Genomic DNA, 19,166 nt, shown 5'->3' with positions numbered 1-19,166 from the left:
CCTGTGGATTAGTTTTGGGAAATAGAAGTAAAATATAAATGTTTCATGTTACACTTTAAATACAGCAGCCAGAGCTATTAAAGGAGGTCTGTTTTAGTCTCTTTCACCTTTTATTGTGACAGTCTTAGACACATAGTGAGTAGTGTTGTGACATGTGTCGCTCCTTATTTATCTGACAAAATCCCTCAATTCAGCTTCAGCCTGAAATGCTTCATTTTGGATGCTGTCTCTTTAAGCCCCGCCCCCTCCACACGTGCCCACTCCCAATTAACCAGCTCACTTTGCAGACGCAGGGTCATTTGAGTGAGCTTGCGGGTGGTCATGTACTGTACATTAAAGGCAGGGTTGGTCATTTTCCTCCAGATAGATTTTGGTTGAAGTTGTCGTGAGGTCCCGACAGAAAGGGGAAAAAAAAAACTGTCGCAGTTGTCAGTCTGCAAAAACTTCGATCAATAAATGTTGTTGTTGTAAACTGAACGAGACATGAGGCGACGTAGTTTCCACACAATGGATCATACGGCGCTCGTTCATGTCAGTGAGGGGGGCGGGGCTTTAGAGGGGGGTGGGTGTAGACGGAGCTCGGAGGGAATGCTACTTTTAAAATCATGTGGTGTGGGCGTGGCCTACATCTAAACTCCATGTTTTCCTCTGAAGAACAGTGACGTCAGGTTCTTGTAACGTCTCGTTCTGAGCAGCAGGAAACCATTTCTGCAAATCACCAGTTTAAAAAAAAATCATTGCCTAGGTTTAGTGTGGACATCCAACATCTGAACATTATTCATATGAATTTAAATGTGTATATAAGAATAGCTCTCCTTTAAGTAAACATACAAACACAACAGTACAGCGTGCAGCTCCGTCCTTCAACAACAACAACAACAACAAATGAACATGAATCTAAATGTTTCTTTTCTCTGTTCACGCCGGTCGCTCCTCTCATCCGGCCAAGAGCAGTCGAACGCTGTTTCCCCCCCCGTGAAAGTCTTTGAATCGCAAAGCATGATGGTATTTATTGCATAGATCCTGACCGTTTATCTCGACTTTTCACAATGCATTATGGGATACAATGAGTGCACTACATAGGGTTTGACTCAGTCAGAAGTCGGACGCCGCTGCACTATGAAGTGAGTGATGTTTGACAGGTTATTATGGGCCGGCTCTGTCACTCAAACGTTTCCATGAGTTTGTGTAATGACCCCTATAATCAAAAACAAATGAGCATTCAGGAGTGTTCGTTTTGGAAGTGTCCAATCTCTTCTCACAATATCGTTGTTTCTTTTTACACCTCAACCAATCCTGGCTCAGCCGCCTAAACCCTGAAACTCCTCTGATTGGTCGACCGTACTGGCTGCCTCTAATAACAGTGCATCCACTGGGTCTACCACAGAACCCAGAGACATTTTGATTGGTTGACCGCCGGGCTGACCACTAATGAGCAGGATGGCTGAGAGTCAGACATGGAGGCAGTCTGGCTTTTATTCACGTACAAAGAGGGATCTGGCACCGAGGGGAACATTGTTCAGAAAGCGTTGGGGAGCGCTTTAGGATTTCCTCTCCTCGGCAAACGAGGTTTGGAGGTTTGCAGCCAGACAGAATAGCTGTGGTAGCGTAATCCCATAAGAGCCCGTCATTACTGAAGCATGTGTCCAGCTCCCCTCAATGAGAGGAAATACTCTCACTGTGGAGTCACTGAGTGGTCGTCTCGTGGCCCACATACACACACACACACACAGCAGGTGTGTTTGTCATGGCGTGTGAAGATGTTTGAAATGTGATGTTCTGTCGTTGCAGAAAAAGCCTCTGTCTGCTGTGATTAAGGAGGTGTGCGACGGGTGAGTCCATGATGGGAGACGCTGCCTCTGTCACAGTTATCTTTCTGTTTGTTTGTTTTTTACACATTCATGTCGTCTGCACTTCTGTTTTTTATTTTAATGAATTTCTGCCCTTCCTCTCTCGTAATTATATTCCTACTACGACATAAAGCGTTTTCTTAATGTCCTTTATTCAACAAGGGGAAATGACACACACACACACACACACACACACACACACACACTGCCCCCGGTCACAACGTAACATAAATTGCACAGATTGGTAACAAAACGTTGCCAGCAAAACTTGTTAAACATTTGTAGTTTTTAAAAAGCTTTGATACTTTCTGATAAATATTCTGATTATTAGATTAACTGAGATATCGTTTTAAAAGGCACGATATTGAATTATTAAAACAACCTGCTACACTGTAAAAACTCAACTCGTCCTGATCTCGAGATGTTAGAAATGAAAAAACAAGGCCGGACATGTTTGTTAGTGGGGATTAAAATGTTCACGTTAAAAGACTTTAATCCCGTTTAAAGGACCAAAAGTCAGACATGCTTGTGTGTGCAGATTGCTTTCATTCCTGTAACTTTTTGAGTCCTGTGAGATGTTTATGAGACGATCAGGTGAATGTTAAATTATTATTATTAAAGTGATCAATTAGACAGATTCATAAGCTAAGATTTGTTTTTATGAAACTGTTTATTCTCAGTCTAAGTTTGTGTTTGTGTTTGTGTGTTTCTGTAAAGCTGGAACCTCACAGGTCCCGACAACTACGCTCTGCAGTACGCTGACGGTGTTCAGACGTACATCACTGAGTCGGTGAGTCACGTCAGATCAATGCAAATATTTATCAGTAGGAGGAATCCAGTCCAGCAAATGTCTTTAAACGAAGCAAAGATGTGAATCTTACAGGTTTGAAATCACAGCTCTTCGATCGGTGCTCCTGCTTTTGTGAGTGATTTCTCCCAGACTTCAGACAAAGGAATAACTTTAGAAGAAGCCTCTTTCACACACTGTCGTTAACGCTGCTGAAGAGTTGGACTGACTGGAAAAAAAAAAAAAAAAAGATGAGAAAAGAGAGAAGCAGCTGGTGCTACATGCAGCTTCTTGCTATCAGCTGACCTTTGAAAAGGTCGCCTCTGACAGCCCTCCCCCTTTTTCAGCTGAAGTCAGAGGCTGCAGAAGACATTAGATCTTTATTACACACAGACAGAAAGACTGGGGAAAATATTCTCTGTTTAATTGAATGAATAGATTTTTGTTTACGGTCTGAAAAACATTCATCTCTTACTTTTTTACGACTCTTACAGTTGGTACAAAGATGATTACACATGTTGAGTGTACGGTGAAACAGATGTTCCGGCTTAAGAAGAGTCTGAGAAACACTCGACTTCAGGCCGTGCTATAATTGATCATTTCGTGCTCTCAGCAGTGGAAAGTCCCTGTGAAGAGATTTTTTTTCAGTGCAGAGATCCAACTTTTAATCTCCTGAACTGATTCTGGATATCTGCAGAGACAGACTGGGTAATGTGATACCAGCGTAGCTTTATTCCAAAGTTAAAGGAGCCATATGTAAGATGAAGTTTTCTTCCTCTGTGATGATGAAGGAAACACGCAGCAGCCAGTATGTCCTCCTCCTAACTTTAGATTCTGCTCCTGAATGCTCTGGATCTGATTGGACCAGAGAAGGTAGGCGGGGCTTTGAAGGCCGTTTTGGACGCCCCTGGGTTTGCCAGATATGAGAGCAGTTATCAGGTCAACAGGTGTTGCAGCGATGGAAGCGGGCAGTGGAACTGCTTCAGATAGAAGTGATTGTACCCGAGCTAAAAAGCCTCTGCATGTTTCTAATAAGCTCCAGCAGCAGAAAGCTGCTCAAACTAGGATCAATGTTGGAGATGCTTTTGAAACATGGAGAGAGGTTAGAACGCAGAAAGCTTTACAGACCCATGCAGAGCTGGCTAAACACTGAAGCTACAGTGTCCACCACATGCAGAGCTGGCTAAACACTGAAGCTACAGTGTGCACCACATGCAGAGCTGGCTAAACACTGAAGCTACAGTGTCCACCACATGCAGAGCTGGCTAAACACTGAAGCTACAGTGTCCACCACATGCAGAGTTGTGTGAGAGGAGGGGGCGGAGCCAGCTCTCTGTGATGACTAGAGTTTAGACTGCAGTACCCATTTTAAACACCAGGGGGAGACACCAGAGTTACATACTGCTCCTTTAAGTGTGATTGTTACGTTTGTCGTTCTTTTAACTGAGCAAAACCTTTGAGTTTCTAAACCCTTCGTTGACCTACCTGCCACCTGAGATATTTATCTCACTGAGGTTTACACACGAAACTGCAGAAATGTCTCGGGTAAAAAAATCTGAGAGGCAGTTTACAAATCCGTGAGCACAGGTTTGTGACTTTTGGGCACGATCTCCTGAACTGTGCGATGCAAATCTGTTCACACAGAATTTGAAACTGTACCCGCTTGTTGCAAAACTTTGTGAGCAGTATTTGAAACCATGGCAACGGATTTCAAACCTGTGTGCATGGATTTGACCTCTGTGGGTGCAGATTTGCAAACTGTCTCATATATGGATATCTTTTTTTAGCAGAGCGATCGTGGCTCCTTTAAAACACTTCCAGTAAAACTTAAATGTATGTCTACCATGTTCTTTTTTCTTTTTCTTTTTTTTCAATTTAATTAGCCCGAGCGCTTCCTGTTTTCAATAGATGAGTGTTACTTTGTGGTGGTGGATTTTATATATCGCGTGTAGAACCTTGCAACGTATACTTGTACATTTGGCTAACGTGTGAAATATTACTTCCCCTCTGTTGTTGTCTGACAATGTACATGTCATTTTAAACATTTTATTTTCCTGCTTACGTGTGTGTGTGTGTGTGTTTAGAATCGTCTGGACATAAAGAACGGCTGCATTCTGCGTCTGACCAAGGCACCGGTGAGTCTGCGTCCCCCGCACTCCCCTCGTTCTCCTCACATTCCTGCAGCCCGCTGAGCGCCTCAACCTTTCTTTTGTTTTCTTTCTCTACATGTCTTAAAGAATATTATCTACACACACATACACACACACACACACACACTGATTTCTCATTGACAAAAACAAATATATAATTGTCTATGAAAAAGTAGGACAAAGAGAATTTGTCCGAGTGTTTTGATTGTCACCATGTGTGTTCTGTTGTGTGTGTTTTGTTGTGTGTTTTGTTGATGCTCATGAACGCAGGGTCGCTGCGCAGAAGACCTGTTCAAAGGCATCCAGAGCTCCGATTCAGGCGTGCGCTGTGATTCGCTGAAGGAGCTGGCGAGCACGTCTACAGACGTTACATTTGCACAGGAGTTCATCAGCCGAGACGGACACCTCTTATTGGTCAAGATAGTCGAGGACTCCAATGAGTTAGTACCCTTTGTGTGTGTGTGTGTGTGTGTGTGTGTGTGTGTGTGTGTGTGTGTGTGTGTGTGTGTGTGTGTGTGTGTGTGTGTGTGTGTGTGTGTGTGTGTGTGTGTGTGTGTGTGTGTGTGTGTGTGTGTGTGTGTGTGTGTGTGTGTGTGTGTGTGTGTGTGTGTGTGTGTGTGTGTGTGTGTGTGTGTGTTCCTCCTCAGATTGATATCAGTGTCATTTGCGCATGTGACATCACATCCTGTCGAGCTAAGTGTGTAGGTGAAAAAAGTGTTTCTATTTCTGAGTGTTATATCTTGTGTTTCCACGATCAGCGGTCGACCCGACCAACAGAAATTCAAATCTAAACATTATTCATTGAAGACTTCTACGTGTGCAGTCCACCTGAGTGTGGTGTTTAAATGAGGGTCGTCACAGTACGACAACATACAAGTAGAAATCAGACAACATCAACACCTTCTTCTTCTTGGAAAGTAAAATGGATGGATGGCGAGGACTTTGACTTGTTTTGATTCCAGAGTAAAACAAGTCAAAGTCCTCGCCATCTATCCATTTTACTTTCCAGTAATTGCACGCTCAATGTCGAACTTGCAAAAAATGTGTCCGCAAAATGTTCTTTCCTGAAAATGTGCTCGTTGCAATCTAAGCGGTGTGACCTGATCTCTGTTGGACACGTGATGTTTCACTGTGTGACGTCTGCTTGTCGTTCAGGAGTAATGTGATCATGACGCACACGCTGAAGGGCTTCATGGAGCTGATGGATCATGGGATCGTTTCCTGGGAGAACCTCTCGTCAGTCTTCATCAAGAAGGTGCTGAACCCGACGCCTCGGCTCCTCCTCTCCCACGCTTTCCTCTCCCACGCTTTCCCCTCCTCACTTTTTCTCTCCTCCTTTCAGATCGCCAGCTTCGTCAACGCCAAGCCCACCGATGCATCCATCCAGCAGGTGTCCCTGGACATCCTGGAGAGCATGGTGCTGAGCAGTCACAGCCTCTTCCTGCAGGTCAAACACGAAGTGACCATGGAGCGGCTCATCGCTCACCTACAAGTGTGAGTGACACAGTTTAGTTCAGCACTGTAACGTCCATAAAGATCCAGTAAATTCATTTAAAATGTCTTCATGTCGTCGGAGAGTCGGGAACAAATCACGTCAGCTGACTGCGAACGTGAACGTGAAAGTTATCGTCTAATTAAAAATGGATTAAAAAAAAATAGGAGGTCCAGTGCAATGCCTCATGAACAGAGGCTAACGTCCTCAAGACTGGGCGGCCCGGGTTAGAATCCAACCTGTGGCTCTTCCCCACATGTGCCCCCCCCCCTCTATCCTCTGTCCTCTCTCTAAAATAAAGGCATAAATGCACTGTAAAAAAAAAAGAAGATAAAGAACATGTAGCTGTTAATTAACATTGTACGGATTAACGGCTGTGTTGCCAGCTCTCTATTTAACGTCACCTGTTGAAGTGAAGGACAAAAGAAACAGACCTGTAACAGGAAGTCTGTGAGACGCTGTCACAGTTTATCACTGCAAGCGAGCACGCTTTGATTTTGAAATGTGTCGACGTGAGATGTGAATCTTTTCAGAGCATAAACATTGTTTTTATCTCAGCCTTCCCCCAACACACACACACACACACACACACACACATCTAAGCTGTGTATGTTTCACCTTCTCCTCTCTAATCTCTTTCAGGACAAACCAGCAGATTCAGACCAAAGCCATGGCGCTCCTTATGGCTCTACTGCAAACAGCCGGAGACTCGGACCGACAGGTGCTGCTGCTGCTCTCACTTTTTTTTTTTAACAAATTTCCTCTTCTCATGAACACCTCTTATACCTGCACCGGGCTCCTGGAAATGTCCTGATATAGTCAGAGAGCGCAAACAGCCAAATCTGATGATGATGCTGTGCACACTGAGTGAACTTTCTCTGCCTTAAACTCTTTGAGCCTCTGGAGCCGGTTTTATGTTTTCTACTCCTCTGAAATGTCCTTTTCCACGTTGTCTGGATTAAAACAGACAGTAATCTGGAGGCTTCCTCTCCTCCTTCTCTATTTTGACTCTTATGAGTATGTCTGACACAGAAGGTCTCTAACCTTGACGGTGTGTAAAAGGTAATTATTAGAAAATTGTCGACTAAATGTCAGCGTGAAAGCTGTTCAGACTTTCAAATCTGCAGACGAGCAGGTATGTAGTTGGTGTCAGGGCCTCGCTGAGTGTCTCTCACTTCCAGACTATGTGATCTGCAGTCCTGAATGAGCATGCACTCTGCATGCTTTAACTTCACGGATGTTTGTTTTATAAGTATTTAATTAAAGTAATCTCCAGGACTGAACCTTTATCCTCGTGTGTGAACGCAAAAAGACACATTTTGCACTCCGACTTTACCCAGAATTCTTCCTGCCTGCCCCTTCGTAGTGCACATAAGTGAGAACAGCTTGAGGGATGCATGCATGTGACCATCGCTCCTGCAGGCGCTGCGTCTTCAGACATCATCTTCCTGTCTGCTCTTTTTCAGCTTCTCTGCAGACAGTCGAGTCTTTCTCTCCCTCGGTTCTGTTCCTGCTCCTCTCTCTCTTATTGTACGGGAACAGATCCTTTATTCAGCCCCACAGTCTCCTCTCTGTCAGACTCTCGGTGTTACCCACACCCACAGACACACTTCCTCGTTTGAACAGTAGTGGAACACATCCAGCGTTCTTATCAGCAGAACCAGGTTCGGTTGGAGACGCATGTACCAGCAAGGGATGATTTCATCACAGAGGTCAAAGTCCAACATGCCAACCCTGGCCCCGCCCATTTATCAGGGGCTGACACTTTGACGCCACCTCATGTCAGAAACACGTCATTGCACCCATCTTACACTTTGTGCACGTGCTGATTGTGTTCTCATGTTTGTCGTCTTCTCTTTCCCAGGATATGTTTGCTTTCCTGAACAAGAAGAATCTCCGCCAGTACATTTATAAAGTAAATCATTTTATTATTTACCTTAATAATCTGCACAGTTTGCCGTGTGAGTAAGTCATGCAATGACCAATGCAACATTGCAGAAGTGTTAACAACATGTGCACTGTTTCCCTGCAGAACATCATCCACAGTTCTGGTGCGGTCCAGGATGAGATGGCCCACTACCTCTACGTGCTGCAGTCGGTGACCTTGAATCACCTGGAGCCTCGCATGAGGACGCCGCTGGACTGTTACAGCCAGGTGAGTCGTGCAGGAAAGGAGCTCCAGGCTGCTCACGTTAGCGTAGTTTAGCTTCTCCTGAACGTGTGATTTTTCTCCTCATCATCTCGTCCTGTGTGCCTCTCCTCTGTGTCGCTCCAGGAGCAGAGAGACATCCTGCACGGCCTGCGTCAGGCGGCGTTTGAGACGGAAAGCGAGAACAGCCTGAGCCACGAGAGACGGCGCTCGCTCTGCGCCAAAGAGTTCAAGAAGTTAGGCTTCTCTGTAAGTCTTTAATCTCCCCTCTTCATCTCAAAGCACTCAGTAATTCTACGATTCATATTTACAGACTGTAATTATTATTCTCTGTTCTGTCTTCTCTTCAGAACAATAGTAACCCCGGTCAGGACTTGGTGCGAACACCTCCAGGTCTTCTTGCTTTGGACACCATGTTTTATTTTGCTGCACGCTATCCGGACGCCTACAGCAGGGTGAGTGTGATTTTTTTTAAAATGTTTGCATATTTATGTTTTTTTTTTTTCTCAATAAGTTTATTTAGGGCTTTTATTTTGGAGACAGGAAAGAGGATAGAGTCAGAAATCGGGACGAGAAAGAGAGTGAGGATTGACTTGCAGGAAAGGAGCCACATGTCGGATTTGAACCCGGGGCCGTCCACTTGGCCCCTTTACTATAGCGTCTGTACATAAATACAAATACTTGTTTTAACTGAAGAATTATTATTATAATTATCACCACTAAATCTTATTTCTGATATTTTCTGACTGTGCGTTGTCACGGTGACATCGTGTCCGAGTCCTCGAGCAGACAGACTTGAATCAGTGCCGGATTTCAAAAGAATATTTGTATTTGTTTGAGGTACCTCAATTCAAAAAACTTTATTTGTCCCCTGGGGGGGGGGCAACTCAAAGACACAGAGCAGCAAATGAACGAAAGTAAAAATGAGACCAAAGATAAAGAGGCAACAAAAGAATGAAGTGTCAGTATGTAAGTACACAGTTAAAATAAAAAAAGACGGTATAAGTGGACAGTGATTGGACGAAAGATGGAAACAGAACTATAGTTCAGTAAACTAGAAATAAATCTACATATATAAATATATACCGTAAATTCCGGACTATAAGCCGCTACTTTTTTCTCACACTTCGAGCACTGCGGCTTCTACTCCGGTGCGGCTAATGCATGGATTTTTTATGGGGGACAATGAGCTTCTGCCGCAAAAACATTTGACTTCGTCACGTCGGATCTTAATATCAGTCATTTTGCGCTTCATGCACGCACCCTCATCATGGAAAACACACGGAGAAATACATATGATGTAGCTTTCAAGTTAAAGGCGATCGACCTGGCTGTCAAAGAAGCTAACAGAGCTGCTGCACGTTAAGATGACACTGACAGCGACAACAGAGACTGAGGAAGTGAGTAATGAAGTCATTCTGAGGCAGTGAATGGATGGACTTTTTCTTGTGAAATATATTACGGTCATCTTTTTCATCAGCCGTGTTACAGACACCGTCGGCTAGGCTTCGTATTGTAACGGTTCATGTTGTAAAGTCTGTAGTTGATAATGTGTTCATAATTCCGATTATGTGGAGAGTCAGTGAATGCACCAGCGAGAACGTGTTGAGTGGCTGTATGAGAGAACGCTGGGTGAGAGAGTTGGATTGTTACGGCAAGTTATGTGTTGCTCTCTGCTGTAAACGGCGTGGTCACGGCCGACAGTGATCGGGTTATTAAATTATTATTTGAACGCTCTCGTCGTCCTTTAACGTCCGTACGGACGCTACAGTATTTGCGGATGTTACCGGTAGCCTACGTCTGTGTAAATAGCTCTTGTTATAGCGTGGACACCTGCGGCTTATAATCAAGTGCGGCTTATATATGTACAAATACATTTATTTACTTATTTTTAGCCGGTGCGGCTTATATCCAGGTGCGCTCAATAGTACGGAATTTACGGTACATGTAAAAAACCAACAGACTAAATGTATAGTAGATCTATCTAAACAAAGTGATCATAGTGCTATGATGGATAAGATATGAGAGCTGATATCATGTCACTCATTCATGTCTCTCTGTGTGTCCCTCAGTTTGTCCTGGAGAACAGCAGCAGAGAAGACAAACACGAGTGTCCCTTCGCACGGAGCAGCATCCAGCTCACACTCATCCTGTGTGAAATCCTTCGCATCGGCGAGCCTCGTAAGTCAACACTGGTGTCACCGATATAATCATATTTTCTCTTCTTCTTCCACATCCGTCATAATCACCCGTTTGATTCGTGTCCAGTCGCTGAATTGTACCCTCACCGTTACCTCACCTGCTGCGCTGTCATTGGCTGGAGGAGGCACACCAGCTCCCCGCCCAGAAACTTCTTGAGTCAACCAAAACAAACCAAAACATGAACTTCCAGTCAGAGGACAGAGTGTGTGCAGTCATCCGCACACAGAAGTGAAAAGCTGCTGATCACCGTGTCTCTTTTGTCTCTTTCCATCTTTTCCATCCCGTCCTCTGGGAACAGCTTCAGAGACGAGATCCGACTACCACCCCATCTTCTTTAGCCAGGACCGGCTGATGGAGGAGCTCTTCTGTGTCTGCATTCAGCTGCTCAACAAGACCTGGAAGGAGATGAGAGCCACACAGGAGGACTTCGACAAGGTGAGCATGAAGAGTCTGCCTTCAGAGGCCGAGCTCACCTAAAACTCCTCCATCTTTCACGCCATTTAAAGAGTCAGCAGCTTGTTTGGTATTCAACATAAAAGAAGCATATTCTCCAGAACAAGAGAAGAAGAAGGGCTGTCAGTGGGATTAGCGTGCGCCCCTGTTTGCAGAGGCCGTGGTCCTCAGGGTGGGCGGCTTGGTTTGGGTACAACTTGTGCCTCCTTTTGTTACATGAGGTCATTCTGTTGGTCATTTTACACTTAAACAAAACTCTTGAAAAGTTCCTGAAGGAGTTTCTCCTCCAGCCTCCGTGCTTTTTTCTGCAGAAAGTCTAAGTGAGCTGATGTGAGACCCTCCTCCCACCCCCGCTGTGAGGTGCATGTGTGAACAAACCAGATCTGAATGATCTCAGGGTCAGACTTCCTGAAATTCTCTGCAAAGTTTCAGGAGTGTAAATGTTAGAAAAGAAAAGTAGTCTTCTGAGGCGTTCAGAATCACACCCACTTTTGAGTTTTGTTTTTTTAATATAAAAGTCTTCATGCAAGTTAAAAAAACCAGTCAGGATAAGCTCCAGACACAGGGTGTGGCTTCTTTATGGTGTGTCTGTATTTCTAAAGGTTCTTTCTTATGCTAACCATCGTCGCCCGGCCCCCACAGAAAGACCTGCTCCCGCTTTAACAAACACACAGCGACCTCACAAGTTCCTGTGTGACAGCAACGGGACAGGCCGAGCTTTCAACGTCGATTTTTGTCTGAGGGAAATATTCAGAATCGAGTCAGGCTGAAAAGTAAAAACTGCAGCTTCTGTTCTTCAACATCACTTGCAGAGCGCTCCCCTGACGCTCATAAAACTCAGCCACCCTTTGACCTCTCAGGACAGGGCCAGTGTTTGGAGCACCGGGCCAGCAGACCGGCCTTTTGTGTTCATCCCCGGCCCCCTACCCAGGGTGCTTTGGGGCAGGGACAAAGGGGCATTAGGTGGACAAAGAGAAGCGTGGTGGGCGGCAGAAACAGAGGGAAAAGGAAATGAGAAAAACAAAGCGCTCAGGGCCCGAGCAGTAATTACACAACAAGAGAGGGAACGTAAAAACCTCTGGAAACAAAGTGAGAGGGGGAGAGTGAGAGCGCAGGAGCCTGAGCTGATGAACATTTAAACAAAAATAAACGTCTAGTATTTCTGTGAGAGCTGGTCAGGACTTCCAGTGAATTAAACATAAATATTAAAAATGGGTCCATTCCCCTTTTTTAGGTGGGGACACTGAAGATATTTGGACATAGTGCATGTTTGGTCACCAACATGCAGTAAGGAAGCATATTAAAGTGCCCAGGACTCTCAGGTCTGCTTTTTAAGAGTATCACTTGAAGATCTGACATCATGACAGCCACAGTTATGTTTCTGCTTTGCAAACACAGATGGACAAATTCCCTCCATCCTGTTACATCAATATATTCTTCCAGCTCTGCAACCCCCTCTGGTAACACACACACACACACACACACACACACACTCAAAGCATTCGTGCACATGCTGCAGGCTTTTTCGGGAACAGAGGCCAGCTTGCCGCTCCCATTGGCCAGTTGGGCGAGATAACAGAGGGGCTGGACAGAAGGGGGGGGGAGAGAGAGTATCAGGGTGTCTGTTTACAAAACAGCCACATGCCTGCACCTCTCCTGTCATGTAGATGATCTGTGTGTGTCTCTCACACCGCCCGTCACGTCTCTCTTATCCTTCAATTTGAAGTTGAGATTGAGAAATAAAGTCGATAAAACTCAGAAGAACATGGAGGTAAGGTTGCTTTTTTGTACTTGTTCTGTGTTGGAAGAATCTTTTTTGTTGTTGATTCATCATTATGATGTTCGAGGAGACTCAGTACGAGCTTTACAGGCCGTAGACTTTATTATTATTTTTTCTTCCATATATTCTGAGGCAGAAATGATTTAGGACCTGAGAGTAAAGATGACATCATAGTGTGAAGAGGTCGACTGAGGTGTGAAAGTCACTGCGTAATCAGGTTGTCAACATTTTACATACCTCCACACCTTGTGATACCAAACAGTTCTAATTAATGATATCAAAAAAGTCTTCAGTCGTGTTTTGAACCCCAGCGGCTGCGAGTGAACGAGAGACAGCAGCAGAGGTCTGTTCAGCTTCAGAGGGAGTACTGACGCTCCTCAAGGGCTTTAGGAGCCTCATGAAGACGCTAACGTCACGCCTCTGTGTGCTACAAACAGAGAGAGCGCAGAGCAGGCGGCGCTGTCTGAATCAAACAAATACTTTAGCAACGTACTCGTGGAACTAAGTGCAGTTTGTCAGATAGTTTGTCGGCCAGTTTTTGGTTATTTGAAACAAGAAATCAAAGAATATTGGGGACTCTTTGTCTCTGTGGTTTCAAAGCAGCTGTTACTGTTTGTATCATCTGAGTGTCATATCAAAGTTTTAAATTCTGGTGTCTGAGCACAGTGAGCTGATTTTGAGAGCAGACGGGCACAGCTGTTTGTTTTTTTACGTCTCTGCAGTTTCACACAAATTAGCATGACAGTCTGCACCTTCAGCAGTGCCAGAGGGAGAAGCCGTCAGTCTGTGGACGATCATGAAAACACTGACGTGAGATGGATTGTACTTCTCAGCAGATTGATGTTGATGTGTCAAAGAGCTGGACTGTGCTGAGAGAAGAGACGGAGCCGCACTGAAGGACTCGAGTGGATTATGGTGTGAACAGGAATGATGTAGGTCAGCAGAGAGTGCCCGAGTCGGCTCACTCCCGTAGCGTTATCGATTTTCACATGACTGATGCACGCACACTAAAGAGAACTATAGATTTGACACACATGCAGGGGCTTCTGTTTGACCCACTGCTCCCAGCGCTTCTTTCAGGACAGCAGAGGTCACCGCCTGTCCGTCTGTGTGAGCTCCAGTCGAAGGAGTCACGCAGAACACACACACACACACACACACACGGGTTAGCATGATCTTTTTCTTCCAGTCTTCACAGCAGCTCGGAGGGATAGCGACGCAGTCGGTCCCTCATCGATTGTCTGCTCGCTGCGAGGTTGTTGCACAAAACGGGTTGATCAATGACTTGCTAATGTGCGGGACAGAAGGGGAGGGGAGGTCGAGATGGGTTTTTGTGATTTGACATCGTAGGACGAGGAGAACTCGTCGACCGATGGTAGAAAAAGCGGGAGATGTCATGAATGGATCAGAAGAAAGGGGCGGAGCTAAGACGGAGAAATTAATGAAATACTCCTGCTGGATCTTTAGACCGTCTTCTCGTCTGTGAACGTCTTTTTAAGCTTCATTTTCAGACTTTTATAGAAACACAGAACATGTGGAGAAAGAGCGGGGAATGACATCGTGTAAAGGAGCCGCAGGTCGGACTTGAACTGGAGCCACCTGCCTCCGTGCATGGGGCGGACACGCACCAGCATCCCTCTTACTGTTGGGTTTTAGTGGCGAGATGGTACCGGGTGGTCCCTGTGGTCCTCTCATATTAGCTGTGGGATGCTGAACAGCTGTAAATTCTTTATAATGACAAATATTCATACTGTGCAGACTCCAGTGTTGCATGGCTCCACACACTAGAAAAGACACTTTATTAAATGTGAATATAGATTCTCTGTCAACAGTGGAGTTCAATGTTGGACTTTCACTCCTATCGAACGCTCTCTCTCTCTCTCTCTCTCTCTCTCTCTCTCGCTGCAGGATGATGCAGAATATGACCTTTTAGTTCAAAGCTCAAAAAAAAAAAATCAGCAAAGCCGGGCGTTGAGTACTTTGCAAGAGGAAACCTCTGGTGTTGATAAAATCATCCGAGGCAGAACTGCAAAAAAAACTGCAGTTCCTTGAGTGTCCACTTGAGGTTGCTGCAAAAAGTCCTGGACGTCCCAACAACAGTCAAATGAATTAAGTTAAAAAACTGGTTTCATTTTCTATTGTACAAAAACTTTACAAGGAGAGGATTTGTTTTATAACTGGTCTGTCTTGGTTTTATTCAGGGCTTAGAGTTATGAAGACATTTGCATAATTGACTGATTGGTTTTAGCTGTTTGTCCGGAGACTTAAGGCCGACCTCATCTTCATCTGTTCGCATGTTTTGAAAGTCAGGTGGAGATAGCGTTTCCAACATGGCGGCCGCCATCGTCTGGCTTCTAAAGGCCTCTCTGAGACCTCCATAAGTCTTCCTATCATTGTTGAGAATTGTTTCCTTTAAAACCCTTCAATCCAAATCTTTGAAATGTCAAACAATCCTTCTCTCTGCTTTGACTCGTCCAGCGTGTGTGTGAACCAGTCGCTCTCTCCGTCCGCAGGTGATGCAGGTGGTGAGGGAGCAGATCACCAGGACGCTGTCCAGTAAGCCCACCTCCCTGGAGCTCTTCAAGAACAAAGTGAACGCTCTGAACTACAGCGAGATCCTCAAACTGAGGCAGACGGAGCGGCTGCACCAGGAAGAGACTCTGGCTCCTCCTGTACTGTGAGTTTATATCGGGATGTTTACAGATCACACACCTGCCTCCTGTTCAGCTGCACAGTCTTCTCCTACCGAGGCTCAAAAACCACGAATCCTCCCATTTAAAGAAGAATCTCTGCAGTTCATTCAGGTTGTTTAAATAGCAGGTAAAACGACGTTAGTTTCCATTCGGTGTGTTTGTCTTTAAATGAGGAGTGGTCCGACGCAGAGGTCTTATGTATGTTCCTTTAGACCACCTAAAACCTGGTCCAGTATCTGAAGTCTGCCTCACACTAACCCACATGCACCGGGCGTCCAAAGGGAGGGAGAGCCAACACTTTTTGATTTCATTTGTGTGACAGCAGAAACATTTGTGTAATCGAGCAAATTACTCCAAGCTCTTCATGCAATTCGTTAAGCGCCACGTAAGCAGAGTACCACCTGTAGTCGGACCCGGCTCGCCCCGGCTCACTTTGTGTTTGACGCCGCCAGATGAAAGACTAAAATCCTTTTAAAACGGATCACTGCTGTGGGAAAGGTACAAATCCAGTGTGAACGTCAAAAGAGATTTTGGGGAGCTGTGGCTCAGTTGAAAGAATCGGCCGTGTCTCAAGCAGAAGGTTGGGGGTTCGATCCCCAGCTCCTGCAGCAACACGTCCGATGTGTCCTTGGGCAAGGCACTGAACCCGAAGTTGCTCACGCGGCTTCGTTGGTTGTGTTTAAAATGGATCAGTTCTTCTGATGGACTCTTTTTACAGCAGCCTCTAACACCCGTGTGAATGTGACCTGAGGTTTTAAAGTACTTTAATGCTAACGATGTGGCGTTAATGTAATCAGCCGTTTTATATTTCACTTCAAATGGCCGTCTGATGCATCATGAAAGTCTTCATGGACGGTTTGAGAGGATTCAGTTCCTCACTGTTTTAACTCGATGGTCCTTTAGAAGTACAATTAACAGGTTGACCTTCTTTGTGCGAGGTTGTTAACCTGATCAGCTGCTGTATTGACGACAACACTTTCCCCCCCATGAAACACGATAACAGGTCACCCTATGACTGCGCTGTTGTTTCTTACGCTCCTGTTTGTCACTAAACAGTGAGAGAGTAACAGTGTGCTGCTCTTCTTTGTCAGTGTGGGTCACATACAATGTATCCTGTAAATCATCATGTTAAATGTTGCATCATATTAACAAGACTCAGCAGCACAATGTTAATAAAGTTACAGACGTACAACACAGCGAGGTTCTAACAATACTCTGATCAGTTCTCGGACAAATCAAATGATAGTGACATACGTTTCATACACAGAGAAATCATTCCTTTTTTAATATCCAATAAATGACAATAAATTGCTCACATTGATTGGCAACAAACTTGTGCAATTTAGATGGCTCTCATTTTTGTAAAAGGAGCAATATGTCACTCTGACCCCTGGTGTTTAAAATGGGTACTGCAGTCTAAACTCGAATCATCACAGAGAGCTGTCTGGCTCCGCCCCCTCCTCTCACACAGGTCAGCATGTGGTGGACACTGTAGCTTCAGTGTTTAGCCAGCTCTGCATGTGGTGCACACTGTAGCTTCAGTGTTTAGCCAGCTCTGCATGTGGTGGATACTGTAGCTTCAGTGTTTAGCCAGCTCTGCATGTGGTGGATACTGTAGCTTCAGTGTTTAGCCAGCTCTGCATGGGTCTGTAAAGCTTTCTGCGTTCTAACCTCTCTCCATGTTTCATCTCCAACATTGATCCTAGTTTGAGCAGCTTTCTGCTGCTGGAGCTTATTAGAAACATGCAGAGTCTTTTTAGCTCGGGTACAATCACTTCTATCTGAAGCAGTTCCACTGCCCGCTTCCATCGCTGCAACACCTGTTCACCTGATAACTGCTCTCATATCTGGCAAACCCAGGGGCGTCCAAAACGGCCTTCAAAGCCCCGCCTACCTTCTCTGGTCCAAACAAATCCAGAGCATTCAGGAGCAGAATCTAAAGTTAGAAGGAGGACATACTGGCTGCTGCGTGTTTCCTTCATGATCACAGAGGAAGAGAGCGTCAGCTGCTCATTCAGGATTCTTACAGATTGGACTTTTAATTGTATTCAAGATCAAACATTTCTTAATGCTTTGTTACGTTTTCATTCATTGAAGTAAATGTAGATTGTTTCTTTTTAAAGATATGGGTATTTTAAAAGTATCAAAGTATTGAAACATTTGGACAACCTTTTTATCCAACAAAGACAAACATGAGTCGACATATCCGAGGTCACGTTGCAGAAAGTCTCTCGTCAAAGCCACAACAGCCTGAAGCCTTTATGTACAGGGAACCGCTCTCAGAGACACAAAAGTAGACCAAGATTCAGACTCTTTTTTCTTTGTGTTTGTAAACAGAGAGTTTCGCTCTGTGGGTTTTTGTCATCACGAAAGGTGTCTGGTATTTACATTGGGAACACGGGGAAATGAACACGTGTCTGATGTAATGTAAAAGCTTTTTTTCTTGTTTTGTTTTCTCCTCTAGTGAACTTAAAGAGCGTCTGAAGCCAGAGCTGCTGGAGTTGATCCGCCAGCAGAGACTCAACCGGCTGTGTCAGGGAACCATGTTCAGGAAGATCAGCAGCCGACGCAGACAGGGTGAGAAAACACACACACACACACACACACACACACACACACACACACACACACACACACACACACACACACACACACACACACACACACACACACACACACACACACACACACACACACACACACACACACACACACACTCTCTGTCACTGACCAGCAAGAAGACAAGGATGACATTACAGCTCCCCGAAAAGTGAAGCAAAAACATCCAGAGCTCCCCTTGCAGGAAAGGTTACAAGCTCCGCCCCCTCCATAGTACCAGATGGGACCCGGGTCAAACGATTAAATCTAAACGCATGTCAAATTATAATGTGTCTCAACAACATTTTAATGGTTTTAAAGTAAGGACTTATCTGGTTCATTCTGATGTTCGTTTTGGTTTTTGCTGCAATAAAAGAACATAATGATTGAAGCTCTGAGGCTCCTGTGAAAGAGGGGGGGCATGTTTTCGATCAGTGGCTTTACTGCTGTGATTGTCTGCTGTTTCCCAGATAAATTATGGTACTGCCGCTTGTCGCCGAATCACAAAATGCTTCACTACGGTGACGTCGAAGAAGACACGGAGAATCCACCGATTGAAACGCTGCAGAACAAGAGTGAGTCATCGCTTGAGTGTTTTGCAAATTTGAAAAAAAAAAAAATACATTTGGAGATTTATTGATGAGAGTTTGATTTTTTTTCTGCACCTGCATCACCTTGTGCTCTCCTGCTTCCTCAGTTCCTGTAGCAGACATCAAAGGCCTGCTGACGGGTAAAGACTGTGCTCACATGAAGGAGAACAAAGGCAAACAGAACAAGGTGAGCTCAGAGTTTCAGAGCCTGCTCGGGCCTAACAAAAAGGCCATTTCATCTGACTGTACTGTATGTGCTGTAGGAGGTGCTCGACCTGGCGTTCAGCATCACATATGACGTAGAAGAGGACAGCCTGAACTTCATCGCCCCATCCCGAACCGACGTGAGTGAATAAAATCATCAGAAACATTCTCCTCCTGATTTTATTCCTTCCTGTGTTTGCTAAACGGTAACGGTACCG

The 19,166-nt window shown here is 44.9% G+C and overlaps 1 protein-coding gene across 1 annotated transcript in view; it reads left to right on the top strand.

The window, feature by feature from the left end:
- elmo3 (engulfment and cell motility 3) overlaps positions 1-19,166 on the top strand; it is a 30,398-nt gene that overhangs the window by 8,419 nt on the left and 2,813 nt on the right. The window contains exons 3-20 of the mRNA XM_079346025.1: positions 1,792-1,832; positions 2,568-2,640; positions 4,722-4,772; positions 5,058-5,227; positions 5,943-6,042; positions 6,130-6,281; positions 6,922-7,000; positions 8,144-8,194; positions 8,312-8,434; positions 8,555-8,677; positions 8,779-8,883; positions 10,501-10,609; positions 10,929-11,065; positions 15,377-15,540; positions 18,021-18,133; positions 18,625-18,729; positions 18,852-18,931; positions 19,008-19,088. Coding sequence (XP_079202151.1) covers positions 1,792-1,832; positions 2,568-2,640; positions 4,722-4,772; positions 5,058-5,227; positions 5,943-6,042; positions 6,130-6,281; positions 6,922-7,000; positions 8,144-8,194; positions 8,312-8,434; positions 8,555-8,677; positions 8,779-8,883; positions 10,501-10,609; positions 10,929-11,065; positions 15,377-15,540; positions 18,021-18,133; positions 18,625-18,729; positions 18,852-18,931; positions 19,008-19,088 — 1,857 coding nt within the window. The remainder of the gene's footprint in view (positions 1-1,791; positions 1,833-2,567; positions 2,641-4,721; positions 4,773-5,057; positions 5,228-5,942; positions 6,043-6,129; positions 6,282-6,921; positions 7,001-8,143; positions 8,195-8,311; positions 8,435-8,554; positions 8,678-8,778; positions 8,884-10,500; positions 10,610-10,928; positions 11,066-15,376; positions 15,541-18,020; positions 18,134-18,624; positions 18,730-18,851; positions 18,932-19,007; positions 19,089-19,166) is intronic.

Source organism: Symphodus melops, assembly GCF_947650265.1.
Source record: "Symphodus melops genome assembly, chromosome: 6".
NCBI lineage: Eukaryota > Metazoa > Chordata > Actinopteri > Labriformes > Labridae > Symphodus > Symphodus melops.
Note: the sequence above shows the minus strand (reverse complement) of the source record. Positions and strands in the feature narration are given on the sequence as shown.